Source organism: Vicia villosa, linkage group LG5, assembly GCF_029867415.1.
Source record: "Vicia villosa cultivar HV-30 ecotype Madison, WI linkage group LG5, Vvil1.0, whole genome shotgun sequence".
Taxonomy (NCBI): domain Eukaryota; kingdom Viridiplantae; phylum Streptophyta; class Magnoliopsida; order Fabales; family Fabaceae; genus Vicia; species Vicia villosa.
Window position 1 is genome coordinate 151,609,862 of NC_081184.1, and position 21,736 is coordinate 151,631,597.

At 33.8% G+C, this 21,736-nt stretch overlaps 2 protein-coding genes across 2 annotated transcripts; one reads left to right on the forward strand and one right to left on the reverse strand.

The window, feature by feature from the left end:
- Window positions 1-1,093: 1,093 nt before the first annotated feature.
- LOC131605747 (uncharacterized) lies at window positions 1,094-2,926 on the reverse strand. Its single transcript, XM_058878068.1, has 3 exons — window positions 2,381-2,926; window positions 2,144-2,267; window positions 1,094-1,998 (listed from the first exon to the last, which is right to left on the reverse strand). The coding sequence occupies exons 1-3, from the start codon at window positions 2,924-2,926 to the stop codon at window positions 1,094-1,096; spliced, it is 1,575 nt and encodes a 524-aa protein (XP_058734051.1).
- Window positions 2,927-14,703: 11,777 nt separating this feature from the next.
- On the forward strand, window positions 14,704-16,113 carry LOC131607804 (ethylene-responsive transcription factor ERF060-like). Its single transcript, XM_058879762.1, has one exon. It carries the CDS (start codon window positions 14,907-14,909, stop codon window positions 15,753-15,755), a length of 849 nt encoding a protein of 282 aa, XP_058735745.1. The 5' UTR covers window positions 14,704-14,906; the 3' UTR covers window positions 15,756-16,113.
- The last annotated feature ends 5,623 nt before the right edge of the window (window positions 16,114-21,736 follow it).

Here is a 21,736-nt window from a genome sequence, read left to right on the forward strand (position 1 = left end):
TGATCACGTACGATCAGTATTTAAAACCTGCCTTGCTCTTCAAGTCATCCACCTTCCTATGCAATTATTCCATTATAACCACAAAGAGCAAAGGAGATATTGGACCTCCCTGTCTCAGTCCTGTAGCAGCTTTGATGCTCTTGGTTATCCTTCCATTAATGTTGAATTGGTATGTCACTGTGGTTATTGCTAGCATCACCCATTTGACAAACCTTCTAGGGAAACCTATTTCAGTCATTATGGTTTGCATTGCTACCCAATCTACTGAATCATACGCTTTCCTTATATCCATTTGCACCATGCATCTTGGACTTCCACTCTTCCTGCTATATCCTCTAATCAGCTCATATGCCATAAGTACATGGTCCTGAATATTTTGGCCAGGCACAAATGCTGCTTGATTCTTGCTGATGATACTTTCAAGCAAAGCACTCATCCTATTTGCCATGATCTTAGATATCAGTTTATACATTGTGGTACAACAAGAGATAGGTCTGAATTCCTTGATACTATTTGCCTTATCATGCTTGGGTATAATGGTGACAAGGGTTTTTTTAAATCTGCTATCCATTCTACCTTCTTCAAAAAATAGCCTCACAGTCTCAATAACATCATTCTTTATGACCTGCCAAGACTGCTTGAAGAACCTTGCTCCATATCCATCTATCCCTGGTGCTTTAAGATCTCCAATGCTCTTTAGAGCTTTCTCAATCTCACTGACCTGGACAGGACTGCTAAGCATGGCTCTCTGCTCCCTATTCAATTGTTTGCCTCTTCTCATAGAACCAATATCAACACCCTCCAGATTGGCAGGAGCAGTTCCCATTAAGCTGGTGTAGAACTCCATCACCTCAGTTTCCATGTCTTCCTTGTTCACACATATCTCTCCATTCTCCTTAACAAGTTTGGTTATCAACTTCTGTTTGTCTCTGCTTCTGATGGAAGAATGAAAGAACGAGTTGTTCCCATCTCCCTTTCTAATCCAGTCTACTTTGGCTCTTTGTCTAAGGACTTCCTCCTCTAAATCACTGAGTTTTAATAGATCCTCAGTGCACTTTCTCTCATTACTAATCAGATCCTTATTCATTTTGTCTTACCTTACCATATTTTGAACCTCATTCAGCTCAACTCTTTTCTTCTGAAGCTGGCTCTTGATGCTAAGGATTGGCCTATTAAGCTTTTTGAGAACTGGCTGAAGTCTCATCAATTTCTGCCACAACCTATTCCCTCTGACCCCTCTACTCTGCTCTTGCCAACTTCTTGTCACCTCCTCATTGTACCCTGTCATGCCTGTCACAACATTTATGAATTTAAACCCAGTTTTTGGTCTCTCCAGCACATCACCTTGTATACACACCACAACATGATCAGATACCCCAAGTTCCAACATATGCACTGTCTTGTTCATGTTCTTTTGAATCCATTCCATGTTGCCAATGACTCTATCAATACATGAGTATATTGGGTCCTCTGTATGTTTGTTGTACCATGTGAACCTCTCTCCTTTGCTCTCAATTTCAAACAGTCGTTCATTCTCCATCATATCCCTTAGGTCTTTGAATTCTTGTTCCTGGACTGCTCTACCACCTATTCTATCTTGCATTCCCAGCACATTATTAAAATCCTCCATTGCAATCCATGGCCCCTGCTGAAGCTTGCTTATATTTCCCATATCTTTCCATAGCTCTTTCCTTCTATCAAGTATATTAGAAGGATATATGGTAGTAATCCAGTGCACAAACTCACCATCAGTATTATACACCCCACAGTGTACCATCTGGTCAGTCATGGATTCCACCTTGACTGTTATTTTGTTCTCATCCCATAGAACCCAAATCCTGCCATTGTCATGCTTACTATAATTGTCAATAACCTTCCATCTGTTTCCCATATTCCTCCTACATCTACCAGCTTTATCTTTCTTGACCCTTGTTTCAAGTAAAATTGCAATACTAGGTTGTAGCTTCAAGAGACGGGAGTTAATCTCTTTTTGCTTAGCTGCTTTATTTAACCCCCTCACATTCCAAGATAAAATCATATTCCCCCTATGGGGTTCACCTTAGGGTCATTCCACTCTCCTAATGTGCTAAATCCATTACTACTAAAAATCTGCCTTAGTAAATCAACTTTTTAGGGTTCGTACCTTTAGTTCTCAGCCCTTTGAGCACTTCAGCCCACTCTCCTCCATCCTCTGGTTTGTCCGCCATCCCATCTTTCTTGTGTGGATTGTCCTCTGTTGGATCTTGTATCTCCTTCCTTTGGCTTTTCTGCTCATTTATACCTGCTTCGCTAGTATTATCACTCTTGTGCATAGATTGTTCATGGCTTTGTTGACCTGTTTCTGGCTGCCCCCCTCCTTCTTTTGTTGCCACACTCTCACATGGGGCTTCTTGTCCCTCTCACAGACATGACCCACCTTTTGACATCGTTCACAAAACTGGGGCCTCCATTCATATTCCACTCTTTGTTTCCTTTTCTTTCCATCATAGTTGATAATTATTTCTTCACATAGCTTTTGAGTTAAATCAACTTCCACTAGGATCCTTGCATATGTGAATCTTAGTTTTGTTGTTGTGCATTCATCAGTGAACATAGGGGTTCCTATGATGCTACCAATCTTGCACAGACTCCTCTCTCCCCACATGTGAAGAAGAAGTCGGGGAAGCTTCACCCAAATTGGAACTGTTCGCAACATATCCCTCTCCATAGAGAAATCCGGTCGCCAATCCATGAGCACCATAGGCATATTCCTGATCGTATAAGGACCCTTCATCATAACCTCTTCTCTGTCTGCGTCCGTCTTGAACTTCAGGATGAAGTACCCTTCATCGTTGTAGAATATTTCAGGAAGCTTTACGAAATTCCATTCCTTTGCCATGTAGTTCTTCACTGCGTTCATGCTCAAGTTTCCCCCAATAGCATACATGATGAGAGCGGTGTCCCAATATCAGATTTCAGTCGCAACATCTTCTTCTTCGATAGTCGCCTCCGCCACTCCCTCCACTATCTTGGGTGCTAGATATGTAATTGCTTTCCCATTCGCCGATTTCCGGTTCCCCTGAATCACATCCACCCACAATTTGTGCTCCTGATTCACCAGCTTAGATTCCCCTTCACCATTTTTAGGGTTTAGGTCAATCCCTAAAATCTCCTCGTCACTTTCCCAATTCTCCTTCACGTCCCCGTTATCCTTCTTTGTATCACTCGACTCACCTTCTCTTACACGTGCTCCATCCTTTTCCGCCGCAATTTCGCTAAAATAATCAATTATTTAGTTTAATTATTGATTTTTATTTTTATTGAAAAAAATATAAATTTTAAAAAAATTAAAATTTTATTCGGGCAGCTGTGGGGAAACTCGTTTCTTGTTGGGGCGGGGGCGGAGAAACAAATATTAATCCCAACCGAGTTTGGGGCAGATTGGGGTCTGGGTATGGGTGGAGGGTGCGGGTCCGGGTGTGCTTAAACCCTCCCCCGACCCGCCCTGTTGTCATCCCTAGTGATATCTCACCTATTCGCTTTTTCTTTAGAAATAAAATCACAATTGTTACACTACTAAGCTAAAAAAATAAATAATCATAGCATTAATTCACAAGTCACGAGTTCTAAGAAACCTCACCTTTGATGTGATTTTTTTCATCTACATCTATTCCCACGTGGAACATGAGATTATCGATGAGTTAAGGAAGTCCACAATGGAAGGTCTCTAACACAGTAGTGGAAGTCTTTGGTGAATCAGAAGGGAGTGTGTCTGCAAGGTTAGCACTCCAACGTTTAAGTTAGTGAAGTCAAAGAGGAGGAACTCGTAAAAGTGTGATAAATCATACCTTGGAGTGACGTAGAGCAACACTTATGTACAAACGACGGTTAGAACCTCCCCTTGATGAACATGGTGTCTGATATATAAGGCGTCACTATTAGAGAACTTGAGTGTACTTTGCGAGAACAAGATTGGTTCTCCATCTGGCCTTGAGTTTTAATGATAACTTTACATGGTATCTTAGAGAACAATTGTGTACTTTAATGGTTTCTGTCTAGTGTGTAGCTTTTGCTAAACAGGTTATGACTTTGGTAAGAAGGTATGTGACGTCATCAGGTTCTGAACTCAACACTCTGGAAGAATAACTTAGGTGTGTTGCAAAATTAAGTCAAGATTCTAGAATGCTTCTTATGCAACGGTTCTAATTAACTTACTATGATCCATCAACATAGATAACTATCAACTAAAATGCTTCTTCAACAATGCATACGAGCAATTTATTTTTTTTAAAAAATAAATATTTCTAGAAGATAGATAGTAACTATCAAGTATCTATAATCATTTAATAACTAATCTTTGTTATGCAATTCGTCGAACACACAAAATATTTTTTTTCTAATTTCAATAAGAGCTCTTACCACTGTAATTAACCACAAGTTATACTATAATAAAAAATTTCATAAGCAAAATAAACAATTAAATAGTACATACAAAAAGAGTGTGGTGACTAAGGTTCACAGTCCTGTCGCAACATAAATTGTGGTCACAACCAAGCTACTAGGCTCTTACACTAAACACAAATCAATAATTAAATGTTGTTTATCTGTGTGCGTGTGTGATCTAGCGGTGAAACGTTTGGGTCTTGAAAGTGTGTTCTTCTCAAGGTCTCAGGTTCGAAATCCTCTAGGTACAAATTGCTTATTAAAAAAAAGTTGTTTATCCTTACATTCATAATAAATAAAAGATATATTATAATATCTGTGTTGGGGAAGTCGTAAGTGGTGTGATGAGTAGTAAATTATTTTGGGAGCACGTGTGTTAAATGCTTGTCTTGTAATTGAAATGTTTCAAAGTAAAAGTCTTTCATGTGTTACAAATCATGGGGATAACACTTATTTAAAAAAAGTTGTTTATCCATATATTCATAATAAATAAAAGATATATTATAATATCTGTGTTGGGGAAGTCGTCAGTGGTGTGATGAGTAGTAAATGATTTTGGGAGCAATGCTTGTCTTGTAATTGAAATGTTTCAAAGTAAAAGTCTTTCATATGGCCTCAGACATCTAAGATAGGGTATTATGTCTTTAGGGTGTAACAAATCATGGGGATAACACTTATATATATATATATGTGTGTGTGTGTGTGTGTGTGTGTGTGTGTGTGCGCGCGCGCGCGCACGCGTGTATGAGTGTGTGTATGCGCGCGCGCATGCGTGTATGTGTGTGTATAGGGTGATATTAATTTTTTTCGTCTTCTTCAGCCCCAAAGCATAACTTTTCTTATGTTTCTTGTTATCTTTCGATCATCACACCTTTCCATTTCTTCGAATTTATTTCTCTGTTGTGAAGATTGTCTCGGAGCTCTACTGATTCATTTTCTTCATTCTTCAAAACTTGTGGATATCTTACGAAAACAATCATTACTTTATAACTTCGATTCCTTTTGCTTGCTTTCTGGGTATGGTATCTATGGGGTGTGATCTATGTGCTTGCAGGTATAATGACTACAACAATCGTGTGACATATTGGGCATGATGATGTCAACATTGTAAGGTGAAGTCTTCATTAATTGTGATGATCAAGTTGTTGTGCTTGAATATCAAGATGTCATAGCCTATCTCAGGAGAACAACATCTAATGCCAAGCGGCATACAGTGGAATCAGTGAATATCTTTGATCAAGCAATATCTCTGATGATGACGCTTATCCTAAAGTTATCTCAAGCCTCATAAGGGAAAATTTTCAAGGTTACGCTGAAGCACTACAGTAAAAGATAATGTAGCAAGGAACCTAAAGATTAACAGTTGTGAAAAAGAGGAAGTGTGAAAGATTTACTTTGCATGGTCTTTAGTCTAAGAACAACACCCCACCAGTCAATTTCGATATATATCAAACGAAGGTTTGAATCACCATACTTGCCTCAAATAGAACGGAGATAAAACAAAATGAATTGAAAAAATATACATTGATTGAACTCTTACCTTAGAGAAGTTCACAAAATTGAAAAGAAATCTCAAAGATCATTTATTGATTTCGAATCTTTGAAGTTTCTTCGTTAATTTTTGAGATGAGGTAGCCGTCGCACGGTGGCCGGCGTGAGAGGATGGAGTGAGTTGTAGAGAAAATTTGACTGATGAAAGGGATGGAAGGAGTTGTGGAGAGAAATAGGGTTTTAAATCCCATATAACGAAACTGTCATTAATTTAAGTGTGTTAAAAAAATATGAATACTTATTATATAAATATATTTTAGGGTTATAATTTCACAAGAGAAGACATTTGGTCTAGTGATAGCAAGATTTGCCTTGAAATTAAATAACCTGAGTTTGAATCTTAGGTCTTACACTTTTGTTCAACTAATTTGTCCATTTTTATTAACTCCAAATTGATTAAGAAAAATTAAATTAAAACAAAAACTAAAGGGACAGGGGTTCGATCCCCATCTTGGACCTTGTTAATTCTAAATTTTAAATAAAAGAAAATTTCATGACCGTAGACCAACACTTTATAACCGTGTTCTTTTAAATAAGATATATCCACATTTTTAAAACTGTACCATTAAAGACTACAGTTAATATTTTTAGGCTACAATTAATTTATGTTTGTGCTTAATAAACAGTCGCCTATACTGAATAGGCAACGATTAAGTTTTGCCTACATTTTTAAAACCGTAGCCTAAAACAAATAAGAGACGGTTTTCAACAAAAATCTAGAAACGCGTCAACGCTTAAAAAACCGTACTCTATAATACTTTTTACTGACGATTTTTCAGCTGTTGTCTATTCTTCCGTTGCCTAAAGTTATTTTTGTTGTAGTGTGTATATTTCCTAGCTTTATTATTATTATTATTATTTTGTATTATCTTAAAAATATGATGATTTTTTATTTTATTTTACCAACTCAACTCATTCAATATTAAGTTTAAGAGTGTTTGGCCGGGAAACAACGTGAATTTTTGGACGCACGAGTGGGACAAGTATGGCACTTGCTCAACAATATCATCAGTTGATTACTTTAATCACGCTATAGTTTTCTATTAGAAAAATAATACCAGACATTCTAAAGATGCCTCTAACACTAGGGGGAGCGGCGGCTCTAATGACGATTTTTCAGTTGTTGTCTATTCTTCCGTTGCCTAAAGTTATTTTTGTTGTAGTGTGTATATTTCCTAGCTTTATTATTTATTATTTTTTTGTATTATCTTAAAAATATGATGATTTTTTATTTTATTTTACCAACTCAACTCATTCAATATTAAGTTTTAAAGTGTTTGGCCGGGAAACAACATGAATTTTTGGACGCACGAGTGGGACAAGTATGGCACTTGCTCAACAATATCATCAGTTGATTACTTTAATCACGCTATAGTTTTCTATTAGAAAAATAATATCAGACATTCTAAAGACGCCTCTAACACTAGGGGGAGCGGCGACTCTAATGACGATTTTTCATTTGTTGTCTATTCTTCCGTTGCCTAAAGTTATTTTTGTTGTAGTGTGTATATTTCCTAGCTTTATTATTTTACTTTTTATTTTTTTTGTATTATCTTAAAAATATGATGATTTTTTATTTTATTTTACCAAATCAACTCATTCAATATTAAGTTTAAGAGTGTTTGGCCGGGAAACAACATGAATTTTTGGACGCACGAGTGGGACAAGTATGACACTTGCTCAACAATATCATCAGTTGATTACTTTAATCACGCTATAGTTTTCTATTAGAAAAATAATATCAGACATTCTAAAGATGCCTCTAACACTAGGGGGAGCGGCGGCTCTAATGACGATTTTTCAGCTGTTGTCTATTCTTCCGTTGCCTAAAGTTATTTTTGTTGTAGTGTGTATATTTCCTAGCTTTATTATTTATTATTATTTTTTTGTATTATCTTAAAAATATGATGATTTTTTATTTTATTTTACCAACTCAACTTATCCAATATTAAGTTTAAGAGTGTTTGGCCGGGAAACAACATGAATTTTTAGACGCACGAGTGGGACAAGTAGAGCAGTTACTCAACAATATCATCAGTTGATTACTTTAATCACGCTATAGTTTTCTATTAGAAAAATAATATCAGACATTCTAAAGATGCCTCTAACACTAGGGGGAGCGGCGGCTCTAATACCTGGTTGAACCACAACTTCATTGTGAAACCAGTTATGCAGATTTACAACTTCATTGTGAAACCAGTTATGCAGGTTTGATGGAGTTTAGATTGTGCTTTGATACTGATCTATTAAACCCTCCTATATAAATTGTTCTTCTCATTTAGTTGTACAGTTCGTATAAATTTACCATTATAAATAAAAAAATACTAATAATGAATAAAATAATACTTATTGGTTTTGACTAGCAAATTGTTATGATGAATTGTGTATTTAAGTTATTTGCTTGGACAAATAATAATTATAAGACTTAAATGCACTTTTGGTTTTCGTAAGTTAGCGAATTTTTTATTTTTGTTTTTGTAAGTTATTTTTTTTGTCTGAGTCCCTATATTTTATTTTCGCATTCGTTTTAGTTCTTAAAATTAAAATTTGCAGAAAAATTTGCAGGAAACCTGTATATTTTAATTTTAGGAACTAAACCGTAAGCAAAAAGAAAAAGGGTTTATGAACTTTTTGGTCCCTCTAAATATTACAGATTTTGTTTTTAGTCCCTCCAAAATTTTCCTTTAAGAAATCGTCCCTTCAAAATTTTTCGTCTAAACTATTGGTCCCTAACGTCAAATTTGCTAGAGATTAGCTACGACTTTAGCCACCGATTAGCTACGAAATTTGATGTTAGGGACCAATAGTTCGGAAGAAAAATTTTGAAGGGACGATTTCTTGAAGGAAAATTTTGGAGGGACTAAAAACGAAATTTGAAATATTTAAAGGGACGAAAAAGTTCATTAACCCAAAGAAAAAATATAGAGACTCAGACAAAAAAATAAAACTTACATGAACCAAAATAAAAAACTCGCTAACTTACAAAAATCAAAAGTGCATCTAAATCTAATTATAATATAGATGAATAAGGTTAAGGTGTGATTTTAATATATAATGAATTAGTTTTAAAATTATGACTTGTAATGATGAATTGTGTGTTTAAGCCATTTGCTCGGACAAATAATTATTATAAATTAAGATAAATATGGTTAAGGTGTAATTTATTTATAATGTACTGGTCTCTCACAATTATGACTTGTGTTTTTCACTTTCATCAAGTAGTAGTTTTGACTTGGGCACTTTGTTTTAAAATACAAACTATTATAAATCTTTGTTTCTAGTAACATGACAGAGTTGGTGATGTCTCAAAATTCAAGATGAAGTGAATGTTGTTTGTGTGTTTTTTTTCTAGTTTCCTTCTTCAGTCTCTAAAATCTCTCTAGAATGTATAATATATGGCAGTTAATCAACATTTGTTTACAATTACAATAGCCTCTATAACATGGATACTATGATTTATATGAGATCAAAAAGTGATATACTATCCTGAAAGAAAAAGTTTTAGAAAATTATATTTAATTATAATATAAAGGTTTTCATATACAAGTTCATAAAGATAAAGATTACAATGATGCAAAGAGTAGTTCTACTTTAGATGTTAAGAAGCTTAAACCTTATGATATGTTTTTATTTAGTATCAAGAATATCAACATTGAATTTATATATAATTATATATCTATACAAATTGTATTTTTTTTTAATGATAAAATAGTAATAATTATACTAAAAATTGTTATAAATATTTATTTTAATAAAAAATATGACAAATTTCTTATTAATAACACAAATTTGTCTTTTCTATTTTAATTTTTTAAATAATTCTTTATATTTTATGATTAATAAATTAATTCTTGGACAAACCTCTAATATTTAATATCTTCAACTATTTTGTTCGTCTTTTTTATTAAAATATTTTTATTTATTTTTAATATTATTTTTATTTACAAAATTATTTTTAAAATCTACAAAATAAAACACAATCAAACAACCTCATTATTTGATTGGATTTTGAAAAAGATGATCGTTATTTATAAGACTATGTTTGACATGTATGTTTTTGAGCTTATAGTTTATAAACTCATATGATAATAAAAGATTTATTTTATAAATTTTCTCTGGATCGATAATACTTATAATAGACATGCCCTACAAGTCGAGACTACTTAATTTTTTATTATTTAATTTATTTATTTATATTAAAGTAGACAATGTCTACGAGCCGAAACTAAATTTGTTTATTATATATATATATATATATATATATATATATATATATATATATATATATATATATATATATATATATATATATATATATATATATATATATATATATATATATATATATATATATATATTAACCATCACTATATTATATTATTTACTATTTATAAAGATATTGTGCGACTTGTGTGAACGTACTGATAGACGACTACTTAATTGTTTTCTTTATTTTTCTACTAAATTATGCGTTGCCTACAGGACGAGACTACTTTATATATATATATATATATATATATATATATATATATATATATATATATATCATCACTATATTATATTTATTTACTATTTATAACGATATTGTGCGACGCGTGCGAACGCACGTATAGATGTCCACTAATTTATTCCCTAAAGTATACATTTACGACGGGCCGAAACTATTTAATTTATATATCTTTCTTAAATATATTTTTTAATCTTGACTATATTATATTTAGGCTTAGTGATCCTCACATTTTGATCAACTCACCAAATTAGTCCTGCCGTTTTGAAATCGAACTAAGCAGTCCATATACTATAATTTTTTTTTTACAATTTTAGTACTAACCCCATTTCCCCTCCAAAAAACGCATATGTGGCAGTGCCAATATGGAAAATGACATTTACATGTCATTAAAATCGTAATTTTTACTTAAAAATACAATTAAAAATATTTCATAAATTAAAACAAAAAAGATTAAAAGAAAAATGTCACTGTCCTAATTCCCTATTACGTCTTCTTTCTCAATCCTGTGTTTCCCAAATCGGTTTCTTCTCGTATTCTTCTTTAGTCTCTTCCATTTTCGTCCTCCTCATCATTTTCTCCCTTGTTTTCGCTCAATTCCTTCTTCTTTTCCTCATTTTCTGCTTCAGTTTCTTCTATTTCTTCTTCAAGAATCAAAATTGATAAATGTCACAATCATATACTGTGCCCAATAATAATTGTACATCACGAAGCAGAGACGTGTGTTGCTTCTGTGGCTTTGATCACCTCTCTTTACTGCATGGACAACTGAGAATCTTGAGCGTAGGTTTAACTATTGTGGTTTAATTATGTCAAATGAAAGTATCAACATTATTTTAAAATCCATAATTAACAATGTGTTATTTGTTTGTGAATGCAGTTGCATGGACGAAAGGGATGTAATTTCATCAATTGGTACGATGAAGAAATGTTTGTGCGTGCAAATAAGGTGATTTTGTTACTAATGAAGAGAATTGATGAACTTAAGAAGAATGATAATATGAAGTTGAAATAAGACGAGGATTTGATAAAGAAGCTAAAGTGTTGCCAAAGATTGGTTATTCTAGCTGTTGTGGTCATTATGGGATTGCTATGTATTGTTAACTTGAAGGGCTTGAAAGGCTTGGGTTTAGTAATGCTGATTATGTTTAGGTGTTTTGTGTTTATGATTTTTGTTCTTGTTTAGATGATATTGATTAGGTTAAATGGTTGAAAGGTTATGTTGTAAAATCCAGGTGAACTTAGAAGGCTTGAGATGTTTGTAATAAATTTCAAGTGAACTTAAATGATATTTGAATGAAAATGAAAGAATCAATAAAATGTGTTTCCATATTACCTGATGTTAAAACTAATTTTCATTCACCCAAAATAGTACCATAAGTCTAGCAAAAAGAAAGTTATGTTTGTGGAGCATACATTGACTTTAACATATAAATTGCATCCACCTAAACCAAAATACCAACTTAAGTGTAATCTAATTCTAAGATGATTATGTCAGTGGAACTTGTGATCCCTAAGACACAACAGCCTGAACCTCCATAGCCTTTGTCTTCTATTTCTTCTTTTTCTTCCCAATGCCAGCAACCTCAACCTCACTTGGGCATGCAAACTGCACATATGGTCCACTTGGACTAGCCTTTCCTTTTTTTCCCGCTTGTTTCCACCTTTGGGAATCTTCCTATCAGCAGCACTTTTGCCTTTACATGTCCTATTGTTATGTCCAAACTAGTTACATTTCATTGTCTTCAACTGTCTTGGTAGCACACTAGGATTTCTTGGCTCATCATTTGACTGTTTCCTTAGCTTTTTGGGCCTTCCTGGTGCCCTTCTCACAACTGGTGGATTGATGTACTCACTACTTGTGACTGGCCCAAAGTCTTGTTCTATTTGATGGTAGCATAATGTGAGAGTAAATAGCCAGGCATTGTGATTTCCTACAACAAAAAGTGAGATGTATTGTGCAAAAACAAATAAATATTAAAGACATACACTTACCTATAGTAAGATGCACATAACTTTCAACAACCAATCCATTGTGCCAGATGCAGACAATAGCATGTGCACAAGGTATACTAGTTAGATCCCACTTACGACAAGCACAAGACTTTTCTGCCAGATTCATAATATATGTATCAATCTCATTAGATAGACTAAAGAGTCATTTCCACATCACCATGCCAAGTTTCCTTCCATCCCCCAGTTGCTCTTTTATTTTTTTTCCAATTATTACCTGAATCTTAGGACATATATCACCATTGTACCTTTCAAGCATCTGCCTTTGCTTTACAATCCTCACTGTTATATAATGCTTTACACCCTTAAGTAAAGTGATTAATGTTTTCTCCCTTATACCAAGTATTACCCTATTTAAAGCTTCACACATGTCGTTGACCTGGAAATCATTTTGAGTGTTAGTGCTAATTGTTGATCTTGTCCATTGTGCAGGTTGAACCTTAGCCATTTCATTGTAAGTCTCTCCATTTATATCATACATTTTCTGCATTGCATGGTTCCAATCTGGTACAGTAGTAGTTCTAGCAGCTTTCCACAATAGCTCCTTCATGTGTGCTCTTGGGAAACTCTTCTTCCAATTCCCATAAAGATGCTTAACATACAACCCGTGTTCCACATTCTCATCTAGTTCTTTAACTACCGTCACAAGTCCCTGACAAATCATATACATAAAGTTACATACAAGCATAATTGGCTTCATCACTTCTAACACCTTCATTGTTTACATTTTCTTTCTCACCTCTAACCTCCTCCATAACAACTTCTCCAACATCATAATTGACTCCAGCTTCGTCATTCCTAACCTTATAATCAAAGGACCTTCATCACCAAATTTAACTACATCTAGAATATCCACTTCATGATCAACAAAAATATCTACTAAATTATATCCTTAAGCATCTGTAACAAGCCCCAACATGTCACCATCAATGTCTAGAGGTTTAAGTCCACGTTGAAATGATAGATTTGGATGTTGGTACCACAAACACTTGAACTTCGTATATCCAACACTAATGACCATATTTTTAATATCCTCATAGTTCAACATATCAGCATCACAATGTCTTCCATCTCATAGACTAGACTTTCCACATGCAATTTGACATGGAAAGTTACAAATCTACCCCATGGTTAATGCGTATCTTAAACTTTTGGTCCTCACTTAGCCTGTGCATATCACAACCACAAACATTTTGTCAACAATAAACCCTAAACTAGCCTTTCCTAAACTATCCACAACATTTTGTCAACAATAAAATAACCAAAAAACCTTAATTTCTAGGACTTGTTACATACTTGAAACAATATTCCGGGTTCTGCTCTTTGTTCCACCGTGTCATTCCATCTCTAGCTTTTTCATTGCCCTTCTCTGCCATGGTCGAATCGATTTGATGGGATGAAAGAAAAAGATGATTTTTAGTTCTATGGAATCGTGTTTTTGTTAATTGTAATTTCTAAAAATGTTTAAATGTTTTTGTTCCACAGCCATTCTATAAAAATCAATTTCATGAATAAATAAAAAACATTTTCCAAATATGCATTGCTACATAAATGTTTTTTTGGCCACATCAGTTAGAAATTTGACACATCAGAATTTTTGGAAAGGTAAATGGGGATCAGGACTAAAATTACAAAAAACATATAGAGACTCCTATGTTCGATTTGAAAAAGACAAAATCAATTTCATAAATTGGTCAAAATGTAAAAATCAAATATACAATTAAACCATATATTTATTTACTAGTTATAACAATATTAGAATATCCGTGTAATTGGATATTGAGAACGTTTAGTTCTCCGTTTTATTGAATCTTGCTTACAAAAAAAAAATATTAGAATATCCAATTATAAGAAAATTTGATAGAATCTTAACTCATAGATCAGTTGTGATTCATGACCAATGCAAAGAAAACACGTGTCAGTAGCTCTCCCGAGAGTCTCATCACCAAAACAATGACTATTGAACACTTTACCCGTTCCGCCATTTCATTTGTATTCATCATAACATAACCCAATCCAACGTCGGCACATGCAACTGATGCAAGTAGCTCTATCAAAAAAACGCATCCGCCGAAATGATGACCAATTAAATACGTGGCACACTCCAATTGGACAACCATAATCGAATAAAGTTGCTATAATTAAAGTTGACGAAGCAAACGATTCAATAAAGGAAATTCCAACACAAAGTGAGAGTATATAAACCAACAAAACTCAACACGAATACACAAGAGTGAGGCAACTCACAAACTAAAGTGAGAACAATGTCAAGAAACCCTTTCTTTCCCAATTTTTGTCTTTTCCTTTCTACACCCCCTTCATTTTCTTCTAAGGGTTGGTAGTAATGTCACTCAAATCAGTAAGATATCAAAAAATTTAAGGTTTATGTTTTTTTGTTTTTGTTTGGTAAAGCATGTTAACAACCATAGATATATACAATGAAGAACTGATGAAAGCACTAGAGCCTTTTATGAAAACTGGCTCTTCTTCATTAGTCTCTGAACAACAATCACACAATTTGAATCCCAATTATGAAACTCAAAGAAGCTCTATTGGTCTCAACCAACTCACCCCATCACAAATCCTTCAAATCCAAACCCAATTCCAAATCACCCAACAGCAACAACAAAAAAGTACTCTCACTCTCACACAAAAGCCCGTTCCCATGAAGCACTTTGGAACTCCTTCAAAACCCACGAAACTCTATCGTGGAGTTAGACAGCGTCATTGGGGAAAATGGGTAGCTGAAATAAGACTCCCAAAGAATCGTACTCGTCTTTGGCTTGGAACCTTCGATACTGCAGAAGAAGCAGCTTTTGCTTATGATAACGCAGCTTATAAGCTTAGAGGCGAATTCGCACGCCTCAATTTTCCAAACATGTGCCACTATGGAAATTACAATCCTCTCGCTTCCTCGGTTGATTCTAAGCTTCAAGCTATTTGTGAATCCTTAGCGGTTTCTCAGAAACAAGGGAACACTGAAAAGCCATGCATCTCTGTTGATGATGTTAAGCCGGTTGTTTTTGTTCCTGAACAACAACCGAAGTATGAATTGGTTTTTCACGAGTTTGAGGATTTTAAGGTTGAGAATGAGAAGAATACAGTGTTGTTGTCTATGTCTGATGAATGTTCACCTGGTTTGTCTTCACCAGAATCAGGTGTTAGTTTCTTGGATTTTTCGGATTCTTGTCGGTGGGATGAAGTGGAGAATTTTGGGTTGAAGAAGTACCCTTCTGTTGAGATTGATTGGGAAGCATTATGAGTCTGAGAAGTGATTTAGAAAACATGTGTTTTTGGGTTTACTATGTTTTGTATTTTGTAATTTAAGGATATGTTCCGGTGTCTTCGACGGCGTCTGCAATGAAGTTTTTGACATTTGCAGGTGTTTTTGTTGAGATAGCTTGGAGGTTATAGGGTTCTAAATTAGAGTCATCTTAATGGTTTACTATTATGGTCTAATGATGGTCTTCTTGGTCTGCTGGAGTTTTTTTGTTCCTTGCATGATCATAGGAGCTTCAACTTGTGTCTTGGTTACTTTCTTGTTGTAATTTTTAAGCGTAAGCTATTTCTCTGTCTAAATAAATATTAGATTTAAATATACTTTTCTATTATCTTTTCAATGATTGTTGTCTTATTAAATCATAGTATAAATTTATTCTCTAATGTTTCTTACATGTATAAAAAATTATTGAAAAGGCTCTAATTTATATATACTCTAAAAAGATCATACGAATTTACTTATGTTAAATCTACTTATGTTAAGTGATTATTTGGATTCAAGATCATTTAATAAGATATCGAATCTTTCAGGCACGTATATATTGAATTCACTCACGTATCCTCTAGACGAGGCTTACATAGTTACCATCTGCTCAAGAGATGCTCAAAAAAGTCATCATATTCCTTTATTCAAATCAACGCTATATAATCAACATTTTGATCCTCTGTATAGAAGACCAAATTGTTATTCACTAGTGACTCGTCAGCTAATGTTTAGAAGATAATTTTGTGAAGAACAAATTAGATGATTTCTCTCAATGTAATGAATTTACGTTTGCAAGACAAATAGAAATAATACACAAGGTACTATGATATAATTAATAAGTGATAATTCTTATTATTAGTGCAAGGATGTATGAAATTATTCTACTGAATAGTACGTTGGATCACAACTACTCTAGTCCCAACCATTGTCTCATGCAACCCAATTAAAGGAAATTTTATTTATTCTCTAATTCACTCTACATTAGATATAAAAACATTCACAAGAAAAAGAAGAAAAAAAAACTTTCACCAACAACTTTTGAGAACGGGCTATATTCAACTCAAAAAGAAAGAATTATTCAAATATTCACCTAATTTCTCGAGTGTAAGGAGAATTGACATAACTCCAGTTTGTAAGATGAGTCCTAATGAGTTATGCATGTCTATTTCTCTTCGGTTGCTCTGTAATTTCAGTATTTGTGTTTGAACTTATTTTTGTTTTAAACAATCAGAAATATTTTTTAAACCTCAACACAATTCAAACTCCCCCATTTTTGACATTTTTATCACCTTTAAAAAACATATAAGAGTTGAACAAAAATGTCATAGGATAACATAGGTTAAAATAAAATTAAAATACTAATTACCAAATTACATCCAAACATAAGAGTAATTTGGAATATTAGTCGTTACTTTTTCTATTATGAATTCCCTGTCCTTTTACTACATGCCATACATATGACTTCCTCAAAGCAATTGTGATACCATAGACTGGATGCATTTCCACTTTATTTCAAAGGGTTTTAGAAACACATGCATTAATTGTTAGTTGGCAAAAAATATTTCTAACAAAGTATATCGGAGGCCTAGGGATGTGATCAAATAGAGATGCCAACGCAACTTTTTCATCAAGCTGGTTTGGGACATACTTCAAGAAAGTAACAAACTTTAACAACTATCTGTCAGGTGCTTACTTGCTTTAATCTTTTTCCACTGCACGCTTCCTTCCTAGAATTTCAATGTCAAAGCGAAGAATGTATTAAATGATGAGTTTGAATGAAAGCCCATATATGACTTGCCTTTGTTATATTTCATCCACTAGACTTATCTTGCCCCCCTCACTTTTATAACAAAGTATATCGGAGGCCTAGGGATGTGATCAAATAGAGATGCCAACGCAACTTTTTTCATCAAGCTGGTTTGGGACATACTTCAAGAAAGTAACAAACTTTAACAACTATCTGTCAGGTGCTTACTTGCTTTAATCTTTTGCCACTGCACGCTTCCTTCCTAGAATTTCATTGTCAAAGCGAAGAATGTATTAAATGATGAGTTTGAATGAAAGCCCATATATGACTTGCTTTGTTATATTTCATCCACTAGACTTATCTTGGCCCCCTCACTTTTATAATCTCATTTGTTTACATTTGGGATCTTACTTTAACAATGAAGGATTTCTGCTTAACAATGCCTCTAAATTAATCATTTAACTTCTTAAATCCATCATAATATATGTTCATTTTGTCTGATCACATCAAAGTGTCATTATTTACCGTGAAATTTGGTAAACAACCGATAGTCTCTTTTAAAAAGTTTACTTGTAGGACCGACTAATGAATTCTAGAACATAATGCATAAAATCTTCCAAAATGTTGTGTAAGTTTGTAATGCTGTAAGGGATTTCAACGTGGTCGAAACCTTAGTGTGAAAAGTAAATTAGATAAAGATAAATTTGTTGGGAATGTAAAGGATTTTGGCGGTAGTCAAAATCTGGGTAAAGTAAAAAAGAAACGATAAACTAAATTGCAAAGAATTTAAAGTTAAATGAAAATACTTTGCATTGATGAAAATATGGTGTTCAAACACACATTGCACTCAATTGAACTCGTTTCTCGCTTCACTTGGGTACTTTGCATTTTTGTGAGTTTTTTTGCAGTAAATTTGTAGAAAATTTGATAAACTGAATCCTAACACTAAGACTCCTATTTATACAAAATGTAAAACTAAATGCTTGTAACGTTCCATTCCTAAGGAATTGACAAGTCACTTCAGCATGTATTTTGTACCCACTTCGCCTTCCACGTGTATTTTCCAACGCATATACGAATAGAAAATAGTTAATTGCCTTCGCCGAAGGTCCCAACCGTCCTTGTCGAACCATCCCTTTTGTTGCTCTAAAAATTACTAAGTCTCGAGCGCTAATGCGATCATAAGGAGTTCGACACTCTCCTCTGTGTTGTATTCATGCCAAAATGTCTCTGGCATGTCTTTCGAAAATATCTCCATAACCATCCAAATTTCACTAAGTGTTTCCTTAATCTCTTTTTTCATATGCTGATACGTTGAGAATGTCGAAAATCCCAGATAACAGTCATACACTACCAAGAATGACTATTTATGACTTTTCAGTAGAAAAGAGTGTTAACTTAATCATAACATGAACTCGTAATCTTGGTCTTGGATTTGAAAACTCTGCATCTAAAAAAATATTAAGTTCTTGTTTTTATTCACTTGTCATAACTCTATACCTACTCTTTCTTTGCTCCATCATCTTAACATGATCAAATGGGATTTATGCCCTCGATGTGGAATCTAATATGATTTATTCCTTCATTGTGTTTGAGATTAATGTGATTCCAAAAACCTTTGTTGAATCTTTGTTTTTGAAGTACTGGTTTTTTTCTCAAATTAGGATGGAAACATTTGGTTTAAAAATGGAAGTTCTGAAAACCATAACAACCTCTTTGTTGTGGGATCTGGTGGGCTTAGAAAAATATATAGATTTTGGAAATATGGTGGGCTTAAAAATGGAAGTTCTGAAAACCATAATCTCCCTCATAGCTTAATTTATTCAATTTTGGAAATTAAAAAATATATAGATTGATTCCTATTAGAGGGAGACCACATGTAGTAGTTGTCTGTAGTTCTAGACCCCTTCATTAGTTAAGTATCATGTTTTTTAGTGATAGTGTATTATGCATTATTAAGGTTGACACATAAATCTATATCACAAAGTTGAATGATGCTAATAATATTAGCATTATGACCTTCAACTAATAAGGCATCATTAAGGCAAGGAAGACCAAGATAGTCTAATTGTCCTTTTCCAATAAATTTTCCTTTAGCACCATCACGAAAATTAATAGGATTTGGCATTTTCTAGATAGTTTATCTCACCAACCATATGCCTACAACAACCACTACCAAAGGACTTATCTTCACGAGATGAGACTTTGAGGGAAGTAGAAACAATATCAACCAGAAGCTTAAGCTTGGCATTCAAGAATTGTTAAGGATGCAACTTAGACTTCATATTCCACTAAGGAAATAGATGTTTGTGATGCAGTTTTTTTCCATACAATTTATAGAGTAAGTCTGAATGTGACCACGTCGACCATAGTAATGACATACTCAAGTGAGTTTGATATAAGCATTTGTTTCCCGGTAATAATAATATTTGGTTAGTTGACGTGACATTTTACATGATATCTTGATTTCTGCTTTGTGAATAAGAGGAACAAACATAGTCTTTAATTTGGAAGATTCTCTAGTATATCTAATTCCCTTCATGTCCTTTGCGGTTTTGCCCATACCTAACATGGCATCAAGATTGTTAGCTCCAAAATTTAGCATGCGAATAGATTTGGTCAATCCATCATGTTCAAAATTGAGATTCCCAACTTATTTATTCAATTCACCAATAGTGAGCATGAGACGAGTTTTGTATTGAAGAAAGGCTTCAATCCTCTTCCTTCTGCCTTTCAATAATTCGGGATTCTTCAATCCACTTAAGATAAAGAGTATTATATGATTCAACAAGAGTATCGTTAGATTGATCATCATCATCATTGATATTCTCATTATCATCAGGGAAAGCGTCATCACTAGGTAACTCAGAATTGGAACTCTCTTTGACACGAGTAGTAAATGCCAAAACACAGTTTGGTTGATTTGACTCACTTTCTTCGCGTGACTCATCATCAGAGAAAGTGGTCTTCTAACTTTTTATTTGCTTACTTAGGAAATTTGTACATTTAACTTGAATGTGTCTAAATCCTTTGCATTCACGACATTGGATCCCTTTGGATTTTTTAGGATAGTTCAAGTTTTGTGTTTCACCATCTTTTCCTGACACTGAAAGTTACCACCTTTTAAATTTTATTGTTGATTGTCTTTGACATTAGTAGAGACATTATTCCTGGAACTCCTATAAAATATTCTCACGACCCTGCTGAAATTGTTAGCAAGCATGGAAATAAATTTGGTTCTATTCTTAACAGTGTCATAAGTTACTTGGTCTTCACAATCAATAGTGTATACTTTAAATGCAACACCCTTACACTTTTTCTCATATTTGTCGTCCATGACCATATCAAAAGTGAGCAAGGAGCCAATTAAATCATCAACTTTCATTAGGATACATCTTGAGCTTCCTTAACGACTGTAACCTTCAAGTCAAACCTATTGGGCAGATATATTAAAAAATTTCTCATCAACTTCTCGTTAGACATCTTATCACCAAGAGCAAAGGAGTTGTTAGAAATGTCACAAAATTGAGCATTGTATTTAGAGATATTTTTATCCTCGAACATCTCCAGGTTTTCAAATTTTGTGGTAAGGAGTTGAAGTATTGACATATGAACTTTGGAGGTACCTTCATGAGCAACTTCAAGAGTTTTCCAAACATCTTTAGCACTAGTGAAAGTGTAAATGGTCCTGAAGATATTTTTGTTGACTCCATTGTAAATAACATTAAGAGCACGAGAACTCCCAAGCACAACTTCATCTTTAGCAAGTGTCCAATCTTTTTCATGCTTGATGGGTACACAATTATCTTCACCTGCGAACGTTATAGGAGTCCATCTATTGATAACTACTTTCCAAGTCTTGATATACATGGATTTAAGAAAATCAACCAAGCGAGCCTTTCAGTAGTCATAATAAGTACCATTAAGAAATGATAGACGATTGACAAATCCTCCTTCTTTGGTATTGTCCATCTTAAACAGAATAAAAATAGATACTCTAGAACACACCCAACACTAATAGGGTACCTGCTCTGTTGTCAATTGAAATTATGTTCGATCAACAATATGATGTTTCACAAAAGATTTTAAACAATGTATGAGACAAGATGATCTAAATTATTCACTGACCATTAAAATAATAAATGAAAAAAAGACACAAAGAATTGATAACCCAGTTCACTGCAATAGACACTTACGTCTGGAGGGATGTAGCCCAAAAGAAAGAAAAAGC